General features: G+C 50.0%; 1 protein-coding gene and 1 long non-coding RNA gene across 2 annotated transcripts in view; one reads left to right on the top strand and one right to left on the bottom strand.

Moving 5' to 3' along the window:
* The window catches only part of BCAT2 (branched chain amino acid transaminase 2), an 84,884-nt gene extending 75,901 nt beyond the window's left edge, over positions 1-8,983 (bottom strand). The window contains exon 1 of the mRNA XM_075328190.1: positions 8,819-8,983. Within this exon, the coding sequence (XP_075184305.1) occupies positions 8,819-8,851 (33 nt within the window). The 5' untranslated portion in view covers positions 8,852-8,983. The remainder of the gene's footprint in view (positions 1-8,818) is intronic.
* Positions 1-18,773, top strand: part of LOC142256482 (uncharacterized) — a 139,230-nt gene that overhangs the window by 30,446 nt on the left and 90,011 nt on the right. The gene's annotated exons all lie outside the window — the stretch shown is intronic.

Here is an 18,773-nt window from a genome sequence, read left to right on the forward strand (position 1 = left end):
AGAATAATGTACTGCAACATGGCATAAATGACTCAGAGTGGTATGTGACGCCGACTGTCACCAAACCTGCTAGATTAATGATTGCAGGTGGCACAACTTGCCATACTGTAGGTAGTTTACCCCTGCGTCTTCATTCCAACCTCTAGGTGATCCAAAAGTGGTATGAAGCTCATCATCCATTACAGTCAAAACAGAGTGACAAGCTGCCACCAGAGGGAGCCGGAGCTCTGCAGAAGAAGACACTACACGGAGCAACAAGAACCAGGAAGTGGATGCACAGTGTGAGCTCATACACTGCCTCACAGCACAGCTAGGGAGCAGCGGGGCATGCGAGGAATGGTCAGGCAGGCCGGGTCAAACACAGTACGGGCAGAAGGAGGACCGGAGGAACGAGCAGAAGCAGAGTCGAGGTCAGGCCGAGGTCAGTACCAGGGGAAGCAACCGAGTGGGGAGGTAGGAGAGGGGACAGAGGAATGGGGGGATGACTAGGGACGGAACACAGACAGGGCACGGAGGCACCGGCACAGACGGATCAGGATAACACTTACAGGACCAGCAATCACAGGCAAAGCAGCGCTAAGTTTATAGCCAGTGCTGGTTCACTGGAGATGTTAGTTTTTAAAGCATCCAAGCTCCGGAAGTGAGGCCCAGGAGAAGGCTCCGCCCCCTATCCATGTGGATGGGGAGGCAAAACCGTGACATAGAGTAACTGCATGGTGATACGTTTGCGTATGTACAATGTGCCCTTAGTAGTAGGGTAGTACAACATGCTCCAGCGATCCCACCAGCAACCTGACCTGGCAGTGATCGCTGGAGCGTCGCTACACAGGTTGCTGGTGAGCTGTCACACAGGCAGATCTCACCAGCAACCAGTGACCAGCGTGGAAGCGATGCTGCGCTTGGTAGCTAAGGTAAATATCGGGTAACCAACCCGATATTTACCTTTGTTACCAGCGCACACCGCTTAGCGCTGGCTCCCTGCACTCCTAGCCACAGTATACATGGGGTTAAATTACCCGATGTGTAGTCTGGCTATGTGTGCAGGGAGCAGGGAGCCGGCACTGGCAGCGTGAGAGCAGCGGGCACTGGTAACGAAGGTAAATATCAGGTAACCAATGAAAGGGCTTCTTGGTTACCCGATGTTTACCGTGGTTACCAGCCTCCGCAGAAACCGGCTCCCTGCTCTCTGCACATTCAGTTGTTGCTGTCTCGCTGTCACACACAGCGATGTGCGCTTCACAGCGGGACAGCAACAACTAAAAAATGGCCCAGGACATTCAGCAACAACCAACGACCTCACAGCAGGGGCCAGGTTGTTGCTGGATGTCACACTTAGCAACATCGCTACTACGTCACAAAGTCGTGCCTCAGCAGCAATGTTGCTAGTGATGTTGCTTAGTGAGACGTGGCCTTTAGTCTTAGCTCTTAAACAATCAGAAGCCATCATTAAAAGGAACAGTCATCAATCAACGGTAATCTGAAAGTAAACATGCAGCGGAATGTTTGGCTTCAGGGAGAAAATAAAGTTATATCCTCCCTGCAGCTGCTCGCTTACAGTCATTAGGGCAGCATCAAGGGCTGTAAACAGTCAGTGCGCTGCAATCACTGCCCCTGCTCCTTGACCGACAGCTGCTCAGCACACTCACACGCTGCACAGTAACACTAAAGAGCAAGATGACGCTCAAGGAACGAGAAAAAAGTGATTACGGTTTGCTCACTGTATTGTGGGCTGAGTGGCTGCAGGGAGAATTTACCTTCCTTTTCTCCCTGCAGCAGCACTTCCAGTGAGACTCTTACATATGTTTAATGACATTTAGCAGCAGATTAGCACTATTGCTGCAGGTAAATACCTTTTTATGACTGGTTCCTTTTAAAGAGACTTTGATACTCCCTGTAAATACTGTAGTCCCCCATGAAAAATAAAGTAACCCTAAACCTGCCTCCCTCACTGTCACTGATCCGTGATGTTGGTGCCAGGATTCTTGGAACTCGTGTGACTTAATTATGCCACGTGACCGCTGCATACCATCAGTGACTGCCGCTTGGCAGAAGAAACTGACGGAAATGTGAGCAGCAGCCCATCAGGTTTCCACAAAATAGTGAATTTATTAATTGCTACTGTGATACAGCAATCAATCTAGGAAACTAAAGTCATCTGCACACAGGGCATGCGTTACATGCGTATTTAGCCTCCGATTTGCCATATATTTCTCACAATGGTGTGAAATTCATGATGAATTCAACACCAAGACTGTAGGCCATCCATTTTTATCTCTAGTACACATGCATGCTCACTTTCACTGAGCGTGCATCAGAGAGTGAGAAGGCTACAGACAATTCTACTGGTGCCTTACCTCTCCAAGGCCTTAAATATTGAAAATTCAAAGTACACGATCCTTCTCTCCTCCATTACCTTTCGGTGGAGAGGTGGAGGCCCTGTACACAGTAGCTAGTCCACCGTGTAGCTCAGCTTTGTATCTACAGTACACAGGGAATATTTGTAACCTCCACAGGTCTCATTATGTGCTATATATATGTCACTGTATACATTCAGCACGCTGCAGCCGAGACGTGACCTTCAGGATGTCTTCTTAGACAGCAGTGTTTATACTGACGTCCTCAGGCAGGGCAGTCATGAGATTCACACTGGAATGTCATCAATGAAGAAGGACGACTGTGAAAGTGGAGACGCCATGGAATTCACCTCTAGTAACCTACTGTAGTAACCAATTGTTTGCCTAAAGGCAATCTGTTACTGTGCTTCACATGTTCCATAAATCCATTCACAACATATAGAAACAACCTAGATCAGATGAAGGGCACTGGCCCATACACTTTAGATAGAGAGCTTTAAAGGGAATCTGTCACCAGGTTTTTGCTACCTTATCGGAGAGCAGCATAATGTAGAGCCAAAGACCCCGATTCCACTTGTGTCACTTACTGGGCTGCTTGCAGTAGTTTGTATAAAATCACTATTTTATCAACAGGAGATTATCACTAGAAAACTAATAAACCTGTTGCCCTTATCTTCCATATTCATGAGCACTAAACAACCCCACTCCCACCACTGATTGGCAGCTTACTGCCTATGCACAGTTTCTAGGAAAATAAGCCCTAATTACAGTTCATTAAAAAAGTCAATTAAAATAGTGTACCGTAGCTGTACATGTAAAAAAAGGTAAATCAATTGACAATAGAATGTAGCAGGAGAGACCTCTCAACAAGGAAAGGACACCCCAAAAAGCATCACACTAGAAAGACCCCACGAGACCCAAAAGGGTTGGCAAGTTCTAGGCTCCCACAGACAGAACATGTAATCCTGCTGGTGTCGCTCCACTCCAGAGCCCATTATATTAGCGCGTTGTGGCTCCGTTCATCGGGGGAGCCACCCAAAACACTTGGCTGCGGCTGGAACGTAGAAGGGAGCAGCTGGAACACCATGAGACCGGATGGCACGCAACGCACCTGTTACAGGGGTGACGCCAGCTGGACTACTCGATCTGTAGGTCAGAGCTCTTAGCTCTTGCCAGCTCTTATTGTTTGGTGTCTCATGGGCTCTATTGGGTGAGATTGTTTGGGTGCTCTGAACTTTTTGAAGATCCTTATGTTGGACAGACCCTTTACCAAGAAAAGCAAGCTTCTAGCAATCGGAGGTGTGCCGCCCCTGCAGCGGATCGAACCACTCGGATCCGGGGGTGGTGATCATTCGTGGCTCGAGGGTCTCCGGACTCGGGGCTCAGGGGCCACACTCAAATGGAAAAGGGGGTATTTACAGGGGATTTGGTGTAGTTCGTGGTGTACGATAATTGGGAGTAACTCTGCTGCCGTTGGGAGTACCCGGGGTGATGGAGTGGGGCAGCCAGATGACGTTGCCCTCCACGGGTAGGGGGAGGCCCCTGGACTCTGGATGGTGATGCGGGGACGCAGTGCAGGGGTCAGTTGGGTACTCACTGAGCAATGAAGCAGACGCTGACAACAGGGCAAACTAAGTCTCTGAACGCCGTTGCCTCTCGAGGGAAGCTCATCCAGGTCCCGTCCCCTACAGTGCTGCTGGTGGTCTGTAACCTGCCTCCTGGCACCAAAGTTTTAGATTGTCCGTTGTGGCCCGGGAGCTTGGAGCTTTCGGGGCCCGCTCCCCACTGTGGCTAAGTGAAGGAGCCTGCTCTCAGGAGCTCACGCTTGGGATTTCAGTGGGCTGCTTCCTAGGAAAGCCCTATCCCCCTCGTTGCGCTAGTGCCCCCGTTCTCTGAGCTTGGTGGGAACAGTCCATATAGGCCCTATCCTCCGCAGGTTACTTGCCGTGTCGCCTGAAGCTTCTCCCTGACCTAGGGTCCGTGTAACCAGACGTGCCTTCGGTCCCGGACCAGTGATCGGACCAGGCTGCTGACCGTCCTCCTTGACGGGTTCCAGGCACCTAGCCTCAATCCCCTGCGACCGGAGGTCTGACTCCTCTAGGTCCAGACCACCGCCTGCAACCTAGTTTACTTGTCTCCTGGGAGCTCCAACTTCCAGCTTCCTCAGAGCCCCTCACAGCTCGAGGGCTACCACTGAACTGACTTGTCATCTCCCACCTTCCTGACCCCTAGGTGGGCGACCCTATTCTTGCTTAAGCAGTCCACTGGTGTGCCTGACAGGTGTGGTGCAAAGTGTATCTAGGATTTGTGAATGCTGGTGGAGGCAACACTGCAGGATGGAGAACCAGAACCATGGGGGGGGGTCGGATACTGCACGGGGAGGGCAGATTGTTCAGTACCCTGTGACGACCTGAATAGTCCAGGGCGTCACACAGACATGAAAGGTTTAACACATACTTGTGTCCCCCCATGCTTTGTTTTTACAAGTCTACACAATTTGAGCACTAGGCTGTTGGTCAGGACCTAGAGAATAGTGCGCGAAACGCGTAGACCTGTGTCGTCCCTCCATCTACGCTTTGACTATTGGTTAGGACCAAGAGAATAGTGCTCGAATCGCCTAAACCGGTGTGCCCCATCTATGCTTCAGCTATTGGTCAGGACCAAGAGGCTAGTGCTCGAAACGCGTATACCTGTGTCCCCCATCTATGCTTTGACTATTGGTTAGGACCAAGAGAATAGTGCTTAAAATGTGTAGACCTGTGCTCCCCCTCATCCACGCTTTGGCTATTGATCAGGACCACGAGCCTAATGCTCGAAGCGTGTAGACCTGTGTCCTCCCCCATCTATGCTTGGGCTATTGGTCAAGATCAAGAGCCTAGTGCTTAAACTGCACAGACCTGTTGTACTCCCCCATCCATTCTTCAGCCATTAGTCAGGACCAAAAGCCTACTGCTTGAAACGCATAGACCTGTGTCCTCCCCTGATCCATGCTTCGGCTATTGGTCAGGACCAACAGCCTAGTGCTCGAAACGCGTAGACATATGCCCCCCCCATACATGCTTCAGCTATTGGTCAGGACCACGAGCCTAGTGCTCGAAACGCATAGACCTAATATCAAAATGACAGGAGTTTTAAACCTTCATATCTGCGGGTGCTGGAAGTTTGCCTTTTTGAAGTTTCATTATGTTGTCCAGGAGCCGACTGGCGTTCTGTGCATCGCAAAGTGTGGATCAGGTTAGCAACACTTGTTTCCTGAGCTGAAAGACATGACCTGTTACCCTGTCTTATTTTCGAGGAAACATGGAATACACAGAAAGCTGCCAATCAGTGGCATGGGAGGGGTTATACAGAGCTCAGCATTCATTAACTGTAGATCTACAGCAGATAAAACTGGAATTTTATCAAAACAGCAGCAATCAGCCCAGTAAGTGACAAATCTTTGCAATCAGGGTCTCTGTCCATACAACACGCTGCCCTCAGATAAGGTAGCAAAAATCTGCCGACAGATTCCCTTTAAGCAGAACAAGCTTCAGAACCTGCCAGGTGTCTTCAGTCTTTTTGGGCTCCCTAAAGACTATTATCTAGTTTATGGCGTCTTCCAAGCAGAATCCGCCAGAGCAATGGTCAGGTCACCATTCTGAGTCTTCAGAAACCTTACGTGGTTAAAAAAAAAACGCCCTGAATATGTGACCAGCTAGTGGTTTTGACATAGAAAGTCATAGGTGCTTTGATTTGAGCGTTTTTAGGACATTTTTATTTTTAGATGGATTTCAGACTTGCCTTAAAATAACACTGCACATACCCCAATTGTTACTGTATGAGCAGTGGCGTGCCGCCAAAGACAGCAGACCATGTGGCCACTATGGGGCCTGTGTGTAGAGGGGGCCCGAAGCCAGCACAAACACCGGCCCCCCACCCGGCATCACACTGCCAACTGTATCAGCATCGCGGATGCCAATAGAGATGAGAGCAATGATGAAAGAGGGAACACTGCAGTGCCCGCTCCTTCTCCATCATTCTCCCGCTGTGTCTGACATCTGACAACACAGCACAGCGGGCGTGATGACGACGTCACTTCATCAGACCCACTGTGCAGAGCAGCGAGGACAGAGCTTCAGAACCTGCCTGCAGAGACCGGAGCAGCAGGAGAAAGGAGAGCTCAGCATGTATTTATTTATTTACATCAACGGAGTACATGGTGGCCATTATACAACAATACAACATAATACAGGCATTATACTATATGGAAGACTATGGGGGGGTGCATTATACTATATGAAGGACTATGGGGGGGTGCATTATACTATATGGAAGACTATGTGGGGGTGCATTATACTATATGGAGGACTCTGGGGGGCTGCATTATACTATATGGAGGATTATGGAGTGTGCATTATACTATATGGAAGACTATGGGGGGGGTGCATTATACTATATGGAGGACTATGGGGGTGCATTATACTATATGGAGGACTATGGGGGTGCATTATACTATATGGAGGACTATGGGGGTGCATTATACTATATGGAGGACTATGGGGACTGCATTATACTATATGGAGGACTAGGGGGTTTGCATTATACTATACTGAGAACTATGAGGGCTGCATTATACTATATGGATGACTATGGGGCTGTATTATACTATATAGAGGCTGCATTATACTATTTGAGGGCTGCATTATACTATGTGGAGAACTATGGGGGTGCATTATACTATATGGAGGACTATGAGGGGTGCATTATACTATATGGAGGACTATGGGGGGTGCATTATACTATATGGAGGACTATGGGGGGTGCATTATACTATATGGAGGACTATGGGGGGTGCATTATACTATATGGAGGACTATGGGGGTGCATTATACTATATGGAGGACTATGGGGGTGCATTATACTATATGGAGAACTATGAGGGGTGCATTATACTATATGGAGGATTATGGAGTGTGCATTATACTATATGGAGGACTATGGGGGTGCATTATACTATATGGAGGACTATGGGGAGGTGCATTATACTATATGGAGGACTATGAGGGGTGCATTATACTATATGGAGGACTATGAGGGGTGCATTATACTATATGGAGGACTATGAGGGGTGCATTATACTATATGGAGGACTATGAGGGGTGCATTATACTATATGGAGGACTATGAGGGGTGCATTATACTATATGGAGGACTGAGGGGTGCATTATACTATATGGAGGACTATGGGGGTGCATTATACTATATGGAGGACTATGAGGGGTGCATTATACTATATGGAGGACTATGGGGGGTGCATTATACTATATGGAGGACTATGGGGGGTGCATTATACTATATGGAGGACTATGAGGGGTGCATTATACTATATGGAGGACTATGGGGACTGCATTATACTATATGGAGGACTATGGGGACTGCATTATACTATATGGAGGACTATGGGGACTGCATTATACTATATGGAGGACTATGGGGGGTGCATTATACTATATGGAGGACTATGGGGACTGCATTATACTATATGGAGGACTAGGGGGTTTGCATTATACTATACTGAGAACTATGAGGGCTGCATTATACTATATGGATGACTATGGGGCTGTATTATACTATATAGAGGCTGCATTATACTATTTGAGGGCTGCATTATACTATGTGGAGAACTATGGGGGTGCATTATACTATATGGAGGACTATGAGGGGTGCATTATACTATATGGAGGACTATGGGGGGTGCATTATACTATATGGAGGACTATGGGGGGTGCATTATACTATATGGAGGACTATGAGGGGTGCATTATACTATATGGAGGACTATGAGGGGTGCATTATACTATATGGAGGACTATGGGGGGTGCATTATACTATATGGAGGACTATGGGGGGTGCATTATACTATATGGAGGACTATGGGGGGTGCATTATACTATATGGAGGAATATAAGGGGTGCTTTATACTACATGGAGGACTAGAGCATTGTACTATATGGAGAACAATGGGGGGTGCATTATACTATAAGGACTATCAGGGGTGCATAATGCTATATGGAGACCTATGGGCTATGCATTATGCTATATGGACAACTATAGGGGGTGAATTATACAATATGGAGCACTAAGGTGGCCCATTATACTATATGAAGTACGATGGATGGAAGGCGCTGTATACACGGCTCTCCATGGGGGTACAGTATATACCTGTGTATAGTGATGTGTCCCAGACCTGTCAGGGCAGCCATGCCATCCTATACTGGAAATTAATGGTATTATAGCAGTTTTACACACCACCGGGCTGCTACACCATGGATATCACTAACCCATCATAGTGCCTGGGGAGCAGGGGTACAGGGGGAGGAGGGATACAGGGGAGCGGGGGTGCAGAGGCAGCTGCATGTCATCCCCCTCCTCCGTGGGCTTCTCCGTGCTCCGGACCGTCCCACACCCCGGCTGCCAGCACTCACCTTCACCCCGGATACGGCTGCCCCGGCTGCCATGGTCAGTGAGCGCCGCACGATCTCTATCTTCTTCTTGTTCCGTCGCTCTGAAGGTTTCTACCGCCCGCCCGAGTCACAGGAGCCTGGAAATAAAGAGGCGGGCGGAGCCAGGAGAAGCCCAACCAGACAAGTGTACACAGCGCTGCACTAAACCCCCCTCATCTGCTCTATAATACACAGCGCTGCACTAAACCCCCCTCACCTGCTGCTATACACGGCGCTGCACTAAACCCCCCTCATCTGCTGCTATAATACACAGCGCTGCACTAAACCCCCCTCATCTGCTCTATAATACACAGCGCTGCACTAAACCCCCCTCATCTGCTGCTATAATACACAGCGCTGCACTAAACCCCCCTCATCTGCTGCTATAATACACAGCGCTGCACTAAACCCCCCTCATCTGCTGCTATAATACACAGCGCTGCACTAAACCCCCCTCATCTGCTGCTATAATACACGGCGCTGCACTAAACCCCCCTCATCTACCTGCTATAATACACAGCGCTGCACTAAACCCCCCTCATCTGCTGCTATAATACACGGCGCTGCACTAAACCCCCCTCATCTGCTGCTATAATACACAGCGCTGCACTAAACCCCCCTCATCTGCTGCTATAATACACAGCGCTGCACTAAACCCCCCTCATCTGCTGCTATAATACACGGCGCTGCACTAAACCCCCCTCATCTACCTGCTATAATACACAGCGCTGCACTAAACCCCCCTCATCTGCTGCTATAATACACGGCGCTGCACTAAACCCCCCTCATCTGCTGCTATAATACACGGCGCTGCACTAAACCCCCCTCATCTGCTGCTATAATACACGGCGCTGCACTAAACCCCCCTCATCTACCTGCTATAATACACAGCGCTGCACTAAACCCCCCTCATCTGCTGCTATAATACACGGCGCTGCACTAAACCCCCCTCATCTGCTGCTATAATACACGGCGCTGCACTAAACCCCCCTCATCTGCTGCTATAATACACGGCGCTGCACTAAACCCCCCTCATCTGCTGCTATAATACACGGCGCTGCACTAAACCCCCCTCATCTGCTGCTATAATACACGGCGCTGCACTAACCCCCCTCATCTGCTGCTATAATACACGGCGCTGCACTAACCCCCCCTCATCTGCTGCTATAATACACGGCGCTGCACTAAACCCCCCTCATCTGCTGCTATAATACACGGCGCTGCACTAAATCCCCCTCATCTGCTGCTATAATACACGGCGCTGCACTAAACCCCCTCATCTACCTGCTATAATACACAGTGCTGCACTAAATCCCCCTCATCTGCTGCTATAATACACAGTGCTGCACTAAATCCCCCTCATCTGCTGCTATAATACACAGCGCTGCACTAAACCCCCTCATCTACCTGCTATAATACACAGTGCTGCACTAAATCCCCCTCATCTGCTGCTATAATACACGGCGCTGCACTAAACCCCCCTCATCTGCTGCTATAATACACGGCGCTGCACTAAACCCCCTCATCTACCTGCTATAATACACAGTGCTGCACTAAATCCCCCTCATCTGCTGCTATAATACACAGTGCTGCACTAAATCCCCCTCATCTGCTGCTGTAATACACAGTGCTGCACTAAATCCCCCTCATCTGCTGCTATAATACACAGCGCTGCACTAAACCCCCTCATCTACCTGCTATAATACACAGTGCTGCACTAAATCCCCCTCATCTGCTGCTATAATACACGGCGCTGCACTAAACCCCCCTCATCTGCTGCTATAATACACAGTGCTGCACTAAATCCCCCTCATCTGCTGCTATAATACACGGCGCTGCACTAAGACCCCCGTCATCTGCTGCTATAATACACGGCGCTGCACTAAACCCCCCTCATCTGCTGCTGATACTGGAAAGTGTATATTGGAGTGTATTATTACACTCCGGCATTACATCCTGGTATTATTACACTGAGGTATTATTACACTCCAGTATAACACCCCGGTGTTATTGCACTCCGGTATTATTGCACTCCGGTATAACACCCCAGTATTATACTTTAGTATTACACTACGGTATAACACCCCGGTATTATTACACTCCAGTATAACACCCCGGTATTATTACACTCCAGTATAACACCCCGGTATTATTACACTCCAGTATAACACCCCGGTATTATTACACTCCAGTATAACACCCCGGTATTATTACACTCCAGTATAACACCCCGGTATTATTACACTCCAGTATAACACCCCGGTATTATTACACTCCAGTATAACACCCCGGTATTATTACACTCCAGTATAACACCCCGGTATTATTACACTCCAGTATAACACCCCGGTATTATTACACTCCAGTATAACACCCCGGTATTATTACACTCCAGTATAACACCCCGGTATTATTACACTCCAGTATAACACCCCGGTATTATTACACTCCAGTATAACACCCCGGTATTATTACACTCCAGTATAACACCCCGGTATTATTACACTCCAGTATAACACCCCGGTATTATTACACTCCAGTATAACACCCCGGTATTATTACACTCCAGTATAACACCCCGGTATTATTACACTCCAGTATAACACCCCGGTATTATTACACCCCAGTATAACACCCCGGTATTATTACACCCCAGTATAACACCCCGGTATTATTACACTCCAGTATAACACCCCGGTATTATTACACTCCAGTATAACACCCCGGTATTATTACACTCCAGTATAACACCCCGGTATTATTACACTCCAGTATAACACCCCGGTATTATTACACTCCAGTATAACACCCCGGTATTATTACACTCCAGTATAACACCCCGGTATTATTACACTCCAGTATAACACCCCGGTATTATTACACTCCAGTATAACACCCCGGTATTATTACACTCCAGTATAACACCCCGGTATTATTACACTCCAGTATAACACCCCGGTATTATTACACTCCAGTATAACACCCCGGTATTATTACACTCCAGTATAACACCCCGGTATTATTACACTCCAGTATAACACCCCAGTATTATTACACTCCAGTATAACACCCCGGTATTATTACACTCCAGTATAACACCCCGGTATTATTACACTCCAGTATAACACCCTGGTATTATACTCTAGTATTACTCTCCAGTATTATTACACTCTGGTATTATTACACCCCAGTATTACACTCTAATATTACAATTCGGTCTAACAGCCCGGCATTATTAAACTCCAATATAACACACCGGTATTATTGCACTCCGGCATTACACCCCTGTATTGTTACACTCCAGTATTACACCCCGGTATTATTACACTCCAGTATTACACCCCGGTATTATTACACTCCAGTATTACACCCCGGTATTATTGCACTCCAGTATAACACCCCGGTATTATTACACTCCAGTATAACACCCCAGTATTATACTCTAGTATTACTCTCCAGTATTATTACACTCCGGTATTATTACACCCCGGTATTATTACACCCCGGTATTATTACACCCCGGTATTATTACACCCCGGTATTATTAAACTCCAGTAGAACACCCCGGTATTACACCCCTGTATTTTTTCACTCCAGTATTACACCCCGGTATTAGCACACTCCAGTATTACACCCCGGTATTATTACACTCCAGTATTACACCCCGGTATTATTACATTCCAGTATTACACCCCGGTATTATTACACTCCAGTATTACACCCCGGTATTATTACACCCCGGTATTATTACACCCCGGTATTACTGGAGTGTAATAATGCTGGAAGGTGTAATACCGGAGTGTAATACCAGGGTGTAATAATACCGGGGTTTAATAATACCTCAGTGTAATACTGGAGTGTAATAATGCTGGAAGGTGTATTACACTGAGGTATTATTACACACCGGTATTACACCCTGGTATTATTACACTCCTGTATTACACCTTCCAGCATTATTACACTCCAGTATTACACTGATGTATTATTACACTCCGGTATTACAGTTTCCAGTATTATTACAATCCGGTATTATTACACTCCGGTATTATACACTCCAGGATTACATCCCGGTATTATTACACTACAGTATAACACCCTAGTATTACTGCACTCCAGCATTACACCCCGGCATTATTACACTCCGGTATTTCACGCCTGTATTTTTACACTCCAGTATTATTACACCCCAGTGACTCCTGTATTATTACACTCCAGTATTATTACACCCCAGTGACTCCTGTATTATTACACTCCAGTATATTACACCCCAGTGACTCCTGTATTATTACACTCCAGTATATTACACCCCAGTGACTCCTGTATTATTACACTCCAGTATATTACACTCCAGTGACTCCTGTATTATTACACTCCAGTATATTACACCCCAGTGACTCCTGTATTATTACACTCCAGTATATTACACTCCAGTGACTCCTGTATTATTACACTCCAGTATATTACACTCCAGTGACTCCTGTATTATTACACTCCAGTATATTACACCCCAGTGACTCCTGTATTATTACACTCCAGTATATTACACCCCAGTGACTCCAGTATATTACACCCCAGTATATTACACCCCAGTGACTCCAGTATATTACACCCCAGTATATTACACCCCAGTGACTCCAGTATATTACACCCCAGTGACTCCTGTATTATTACACTCCAGTATATTACACCCCAGTGACTCCAGTATATTACACCCCAGTGACTCCAGTATTACACTCCAGTATATTACACCCCAGTGACTCCTGTATTATTACACTCCAGTATATTACACCCCAGTGACTCCTGTATTATTACACTCCAGTATATAACTCCCCAGTGACTCCTGTATTATTACACTCCAGTATATTACACCCCAGTGACTCCTTTATTATTACACTCCAGTATATTACACCCCAGTGACTCCTTTATTATTACACTCCAGTATATTACACCCCAGTGACTCCTGTATTATTACACTCCAGTATATTACACCCCAGTGACTCCTTTATTATTACACTCCAGTATATTACACCCCAGTGACTCCTGTATTATTACACTCCAGTATATTACACCCCAGTGACTCCTGTATTATTACACTCCAGTATATTACACCCCAGTGACTCCTGTATTATTACACTCCAGTATATTACACCCCAGTGACTCCTGTATTATTACACTCCAGTATATTACACCCCAGTGACTCCTTTATTATTACACTCCAGTATATTACACCCCAGTGACTCCTGTATTATTACACTCCAGTATATTACACCTCAGTGACTCCTGTATTATTACACTCCAGTATATTACTCCCCAGTGACTCCTGTATTATTACACTCCAGTATATAACTCCCCAGTGACTCCTGTATTATTACACTCCAGTATATTACACCCCAGTGACTCCTTTATTATTACACTCCAGTATATTACACCCCAGTGACTCCTGTATTATTACACTCCAGTATATTACACCCCAGTGACTCCTTTATTATTACACTCCAGTATATTACACCCCAGTGACTCCTGTATTATTACACTCCAGTATATAACTCCCCAGTGACTCCTGTATTATTACACTCCAGTATATAACTCCCCAGTGACTCCTGTTCGCCTCCCTTGCTGACGTCCAGTTGAGCACAGTCTATTAGCACGCCACCTGCAGGCTGTGGTAAATATCACACTTTGCCCTTGGACACACAACTAAATACATTGATGCAGGACACGTGCTGCGCTCTCCAATCCCCGCTGTCCTCTCATCGTCCAATCAGAGAGCCGTTCTGCACCCACCTCCATCTCGGGACCATACAAAAACAAGGGCGCCCAAACTGACCAATCACAGGTCACCTCTCATCCACGCCCTCCATGCAGGAATCAGCTGATGGAAATGCGTCATAGTAAACAGAGGCGGCTGAGCCACGTGACGGGAGGAGTCGCTCCACGTCACGACATTGCCGGAAAGCACACACTCCCCTGGGATTCCTCACTGTCATTTATCTGTGTCACCGGGAAGCAGCATGGCAGCCATTAAGGCAGCGTCAGCCTCCTGCACGGCAGCCCCGTGTGTACCCACAATGGGAGGCTGCATTTCTGCCGGAGCATGGCTGTGCGTATAATACCGTACTAAAGTGGGAACGACTAATCAGGGGCCGCCAGACAACGGATATAAAAGGGGTTTTACAACACCCCTGTTCATCAGCGCAGCTAATAATAACAATCAGAGGCGTCAACAGCGCTGCAGCCAATCAGTACGCCCAGCGGCTCTGCCTGAGGAAAGGTGTCAACCTGAAAAATCCCTTTAAAAGGGGGTCTGCAAGAAAGAGGAGAGTGGTATTGTCTGCATGCGGGCGCATTGATGGCCCCGGTGTTGTAGTCTCAAGGGGGCGCACCAATGGCCTCGGTGTTGTAGTCTCAAGAGGGCGCACCGATGGCCTCGGTGTTGTAGTCTCAAGGGGGCGCACCGATGGCCTCGGTGTTGTAGTCTCAAGGGGGCGCACCAATGGCCTCGGTGTTGCAGTCTCAAGGGGGCGCACCAATGGCCTCGGTGTTGCAGTCTCAAGGGGGCGCACCAATGGCCTCGGTGTTGCAGTCTCAAGGGGGCGCACCAATGGCCTCGGTGTTGCAGTCTCAAGGGGGCGCACCAATGGCCTCGGTGTTGCAGTCTCAAGGGGGCGCACCAATGGCCTCGGTGTTGCAGTCTCAAGGGGGCGCACTGATGATCCCAGTGTTGCAGTGTCAAGGTGGCACACTGATGCCTCGTGTTGGGGTGGCGCACTGATGGCCCCGGTGTTGTAGTGTTGGGGACTGGGTAATGCACTGATGGCCCCGATGTTATAGTGTCGGGGTGGTGCACTGATGGCCTTGGTGTTGCAGTATCAAGGTGGCGCACTGATGGCCCTGGTGTTGCAGTGTAGAGGTGGCGCACTGATGGCCTCGGTGTTGCAGTGTAGAGGTGGCGCACTGATGGCCCTGGTGTTGCAGTGTAGAGGTGGCGCACTGATGGCCCTGGTGTTGCAGTGTAGAGGTGGCGCACTGATGGCCCTGGTGTTGCAGTGTAGAGGTGGCGCACTGATGGCCTCGGTGTTGCAGTGTAGAGGTGGCGCACTGATGGCCCTGGTGTTGCAGTGTAGAGGTGGCGCACTGATGGCCCTGGTGTTGCAGTGTAGAGGTGGCGCACTGATGGCCCTTGTGTTGCAGTGTCGGGGTAATGCACTGATGGCCTCGGTGTTGCAGTGTAGAGGTGGCGCACTGATGGCCCTGGTGTTGCAGTGTAGAGGTGGCGCACTGATGGCCCTGGTGTTGCAGTGTAGAGGTGGCGCACTGATGGCCCTGGTGTTGCAGTGTAGAGGTGGCGCACTGATGGCCCTGGTGTTGCAGTGTAGAGGTGGCGCACTGATGGCCCTGGTGTTGCAGTGTAGAGGTGGCGCACTGATGGCCCTGGTGTTGCAGTGTCGGGGTGGCGCACTGATGGCCCTGGTGTTGCAGTGTCGGGGTGGCGCACTGATGGCCCTGGTGTTGCAGTGTCGGGGTGGCGCACTGATGGCCCTGGTGTTGCAGTGTCGGGGTGGCGCACTGATGGCCCTGGTGTTGCAGTGTCGGGGTGGCGCACTGATGGCCCTGGTGTTGCAGTGTCGGGGTGGCGCACTGATGGCCCTGGTGTTGCAGTGTCGGGGTGGCGCACTGATGGCCCTGGTGTTGCAGTGTCGGGGTGGCGCACTGATGGCCCTGGTGTTGCAGTGTCGGGGTGGCGCACTGATGGCCCTGGTGTTGCAGTGTCGGGGTGGCGCACTGATGGCCCTGGTGTTGCAGTGTCGGGGTGGCGCACTGATGGCCCTGGTGTTGCAGTGTCGGGGTGGCGCACTGATGGCCCTGGTGTTGCAGTGTAGGGGTGGCGCACTGATGGCCCTGGTGTTGCAGTGTAGGGGTGGCGCACTGATGGCCCTGGTGTTGCAGTGTAGAGGTGGCGCACTGATGGCCCTGGTGTTGCAGTGTAGAGGTGGCGCACTGATGGCCCTGGTGTTGCAGTGTAGAGGTGGCGCACTGATGGCCCTGGTGTTGCAGTGTAGAGGTGGCGCACTGATGGCCCTGGTGTTGCAGTGTAGAGGTGGCGCACTGATGGCCCTGGTGTTGCAGTGTAGAGGTGGCGCACTGATGGCCCTGGTGTTGCAGTGTAGAGGTGGCGCACTGATGGCCCTGGTGTTGCAGTGTAGAGGTGGCGCACTGATGGCCCTGGTGTTGCAGTGTCGGGGTGGCGCACTGATGGCCCTGGTGTTGCAGTGTAGAGGTGGCGCACTGATGGCCTCGGTGTTGCAGTGTAGAGGTGGCGCACTGATGGCCCTGGTGTTGCAGTGTAGAGGTGGCGCACTGATGGCCCTGGTGTTGCAGTGTAGAGGTGGCGCACTGATGGCCTCGGTGTTGCAGTGTAGAGGTGGTGCACTGATGGCCTTGGTGTTGCAGTGTAGAGGTGGCGCACTGATGGCCCTGGTGTTGCAGTGTAGAGGTGGCGCACTGATGGCCCTGGTGTTGCAGTGTAGAGGTGGCGCACTGATGGCCCTTGTGTTGCAGTGTCGGGGTAATGCACTGATGGCCTCGGTGTTGCAGTGTAGAGGTGGCGCACTGATGGCCCTGGTGTTGCAGTGTAGAGGTGGCGCACTGATGGCCCTGGTGTTGCAGTGTAGAGGTGGCGCACTGATGGCCCTGGTGTTGCAGTGTAGAGGTGGCGCACTGATGGCCCTGGTGTTGCAGTGTAGAGGTGGCGCACTGATGGCCCTGGTGTTGCAGTGTAGAGGTGGCGCACTGATGGCCCTGGTGTTGCAGTGTAGAGGTGGCGCACTGATGGCCCTGGTGTTGCAGTGTCGGGGTGGCGCACTGATGGCCCTGGTGTTGCAGTGTCGGGGTGGCGCACTGATGGCCCTGGTGTTGCAGTGTCGGGGTGGCGCACTGATGGCCCTGGTGTTGCAGTGTCGGGGTGGCGCACTGATGGCCCTGGTGTTGCAGTGTCGGGGTGGCGCACTGATGGCCCTGGTGTTGCAGTGTCGGGGTGGCGCACTGATGGCCCTGGTGTTGCAGTGTCGGGGTGGCGCACTGATGGCCCTGGTGTTGCAGTGTCGGGGTGGCGCACTGATGGCCCTGGTGTTGCAGTGTCGGGGTGGCGCACTGATGGCCCTGGTGTTGCAGTGTCGGGGTGGCGCACTGATGGCCCTGGTGTTGCAGTGTCGGGGTGGCGCACTGATGGCCCTGGTGTTGCAGTGTCGGGGTGGCGCACTGATGGCCCTGGTGTTGCAGTGTCGGGGTGGCGCACTGATGGCCCTGGTGTTGCAGTGTCGGGGTGGCGCACTGTTGGCCCCGGTGTTGCAGTGTCGGGGTGGCGCACTGTTGGCCCCGGTGTTGCAGTGTCGGGGTGGCGCTCTGTTGGCCCCGGTGTTGCAGTGTCGGGGTGGCGCTCTGTTGGCCCCGGTGTTGCAGTGTCGGGGTGGCGCTCTGATGGCCTTGGTGTTGCAGTGTCGGTGTGGCGCACTGTTGGCCCTGGTGTTGCAGTGTAGAGGTGGCGCACTGTTAGCCCCGGTGTTGCAGTGTCGGTGTGGAGCACTGATGGCCCTGGTGTTGCAGTCTCGGAGTAGCGCACTGATGGCCTCAGTATTGCAGTGCCGGGGGTAGCGCACTGATGGCCTCAGTATTGCAGTGTCGGGGGTAGCGCACTGATGGCCTTGCTGCTGCATGTTCGCACAGCAGTGTGTCACTCAGCCCATCCCTTCTCACCACAGCTGTGATGGCAGACGGGTTGTCACACCCTTATTCTAGTGCTTGGTGGCCCCAGGGATCAGACATTTCTACCTTTCCTCTGCAGAGATAATTGTCTTTTGGCAGAAATCCCCTTTAATTTTAATGATGCGGTTAATGTCTTACGGTAAACATTGGATTTCACCATCGCTTTCATTTCGCT

This window comes from Anomaloglossus baeobatrachus, chromosome 11, assembly GCF_048569485.1.
Source record: "Anomaloglossus baeobatrachus isolate aAnoBae1 chromosome 11, aAnoBae1.hap1, whole genome shotgun sequence".
NCBI lineage: Eukaryota > Metazoa > Chordata > Amphibia > Anura > Aromobatidae > Anomaloglossus > Anomaloglossus baeobatrachus.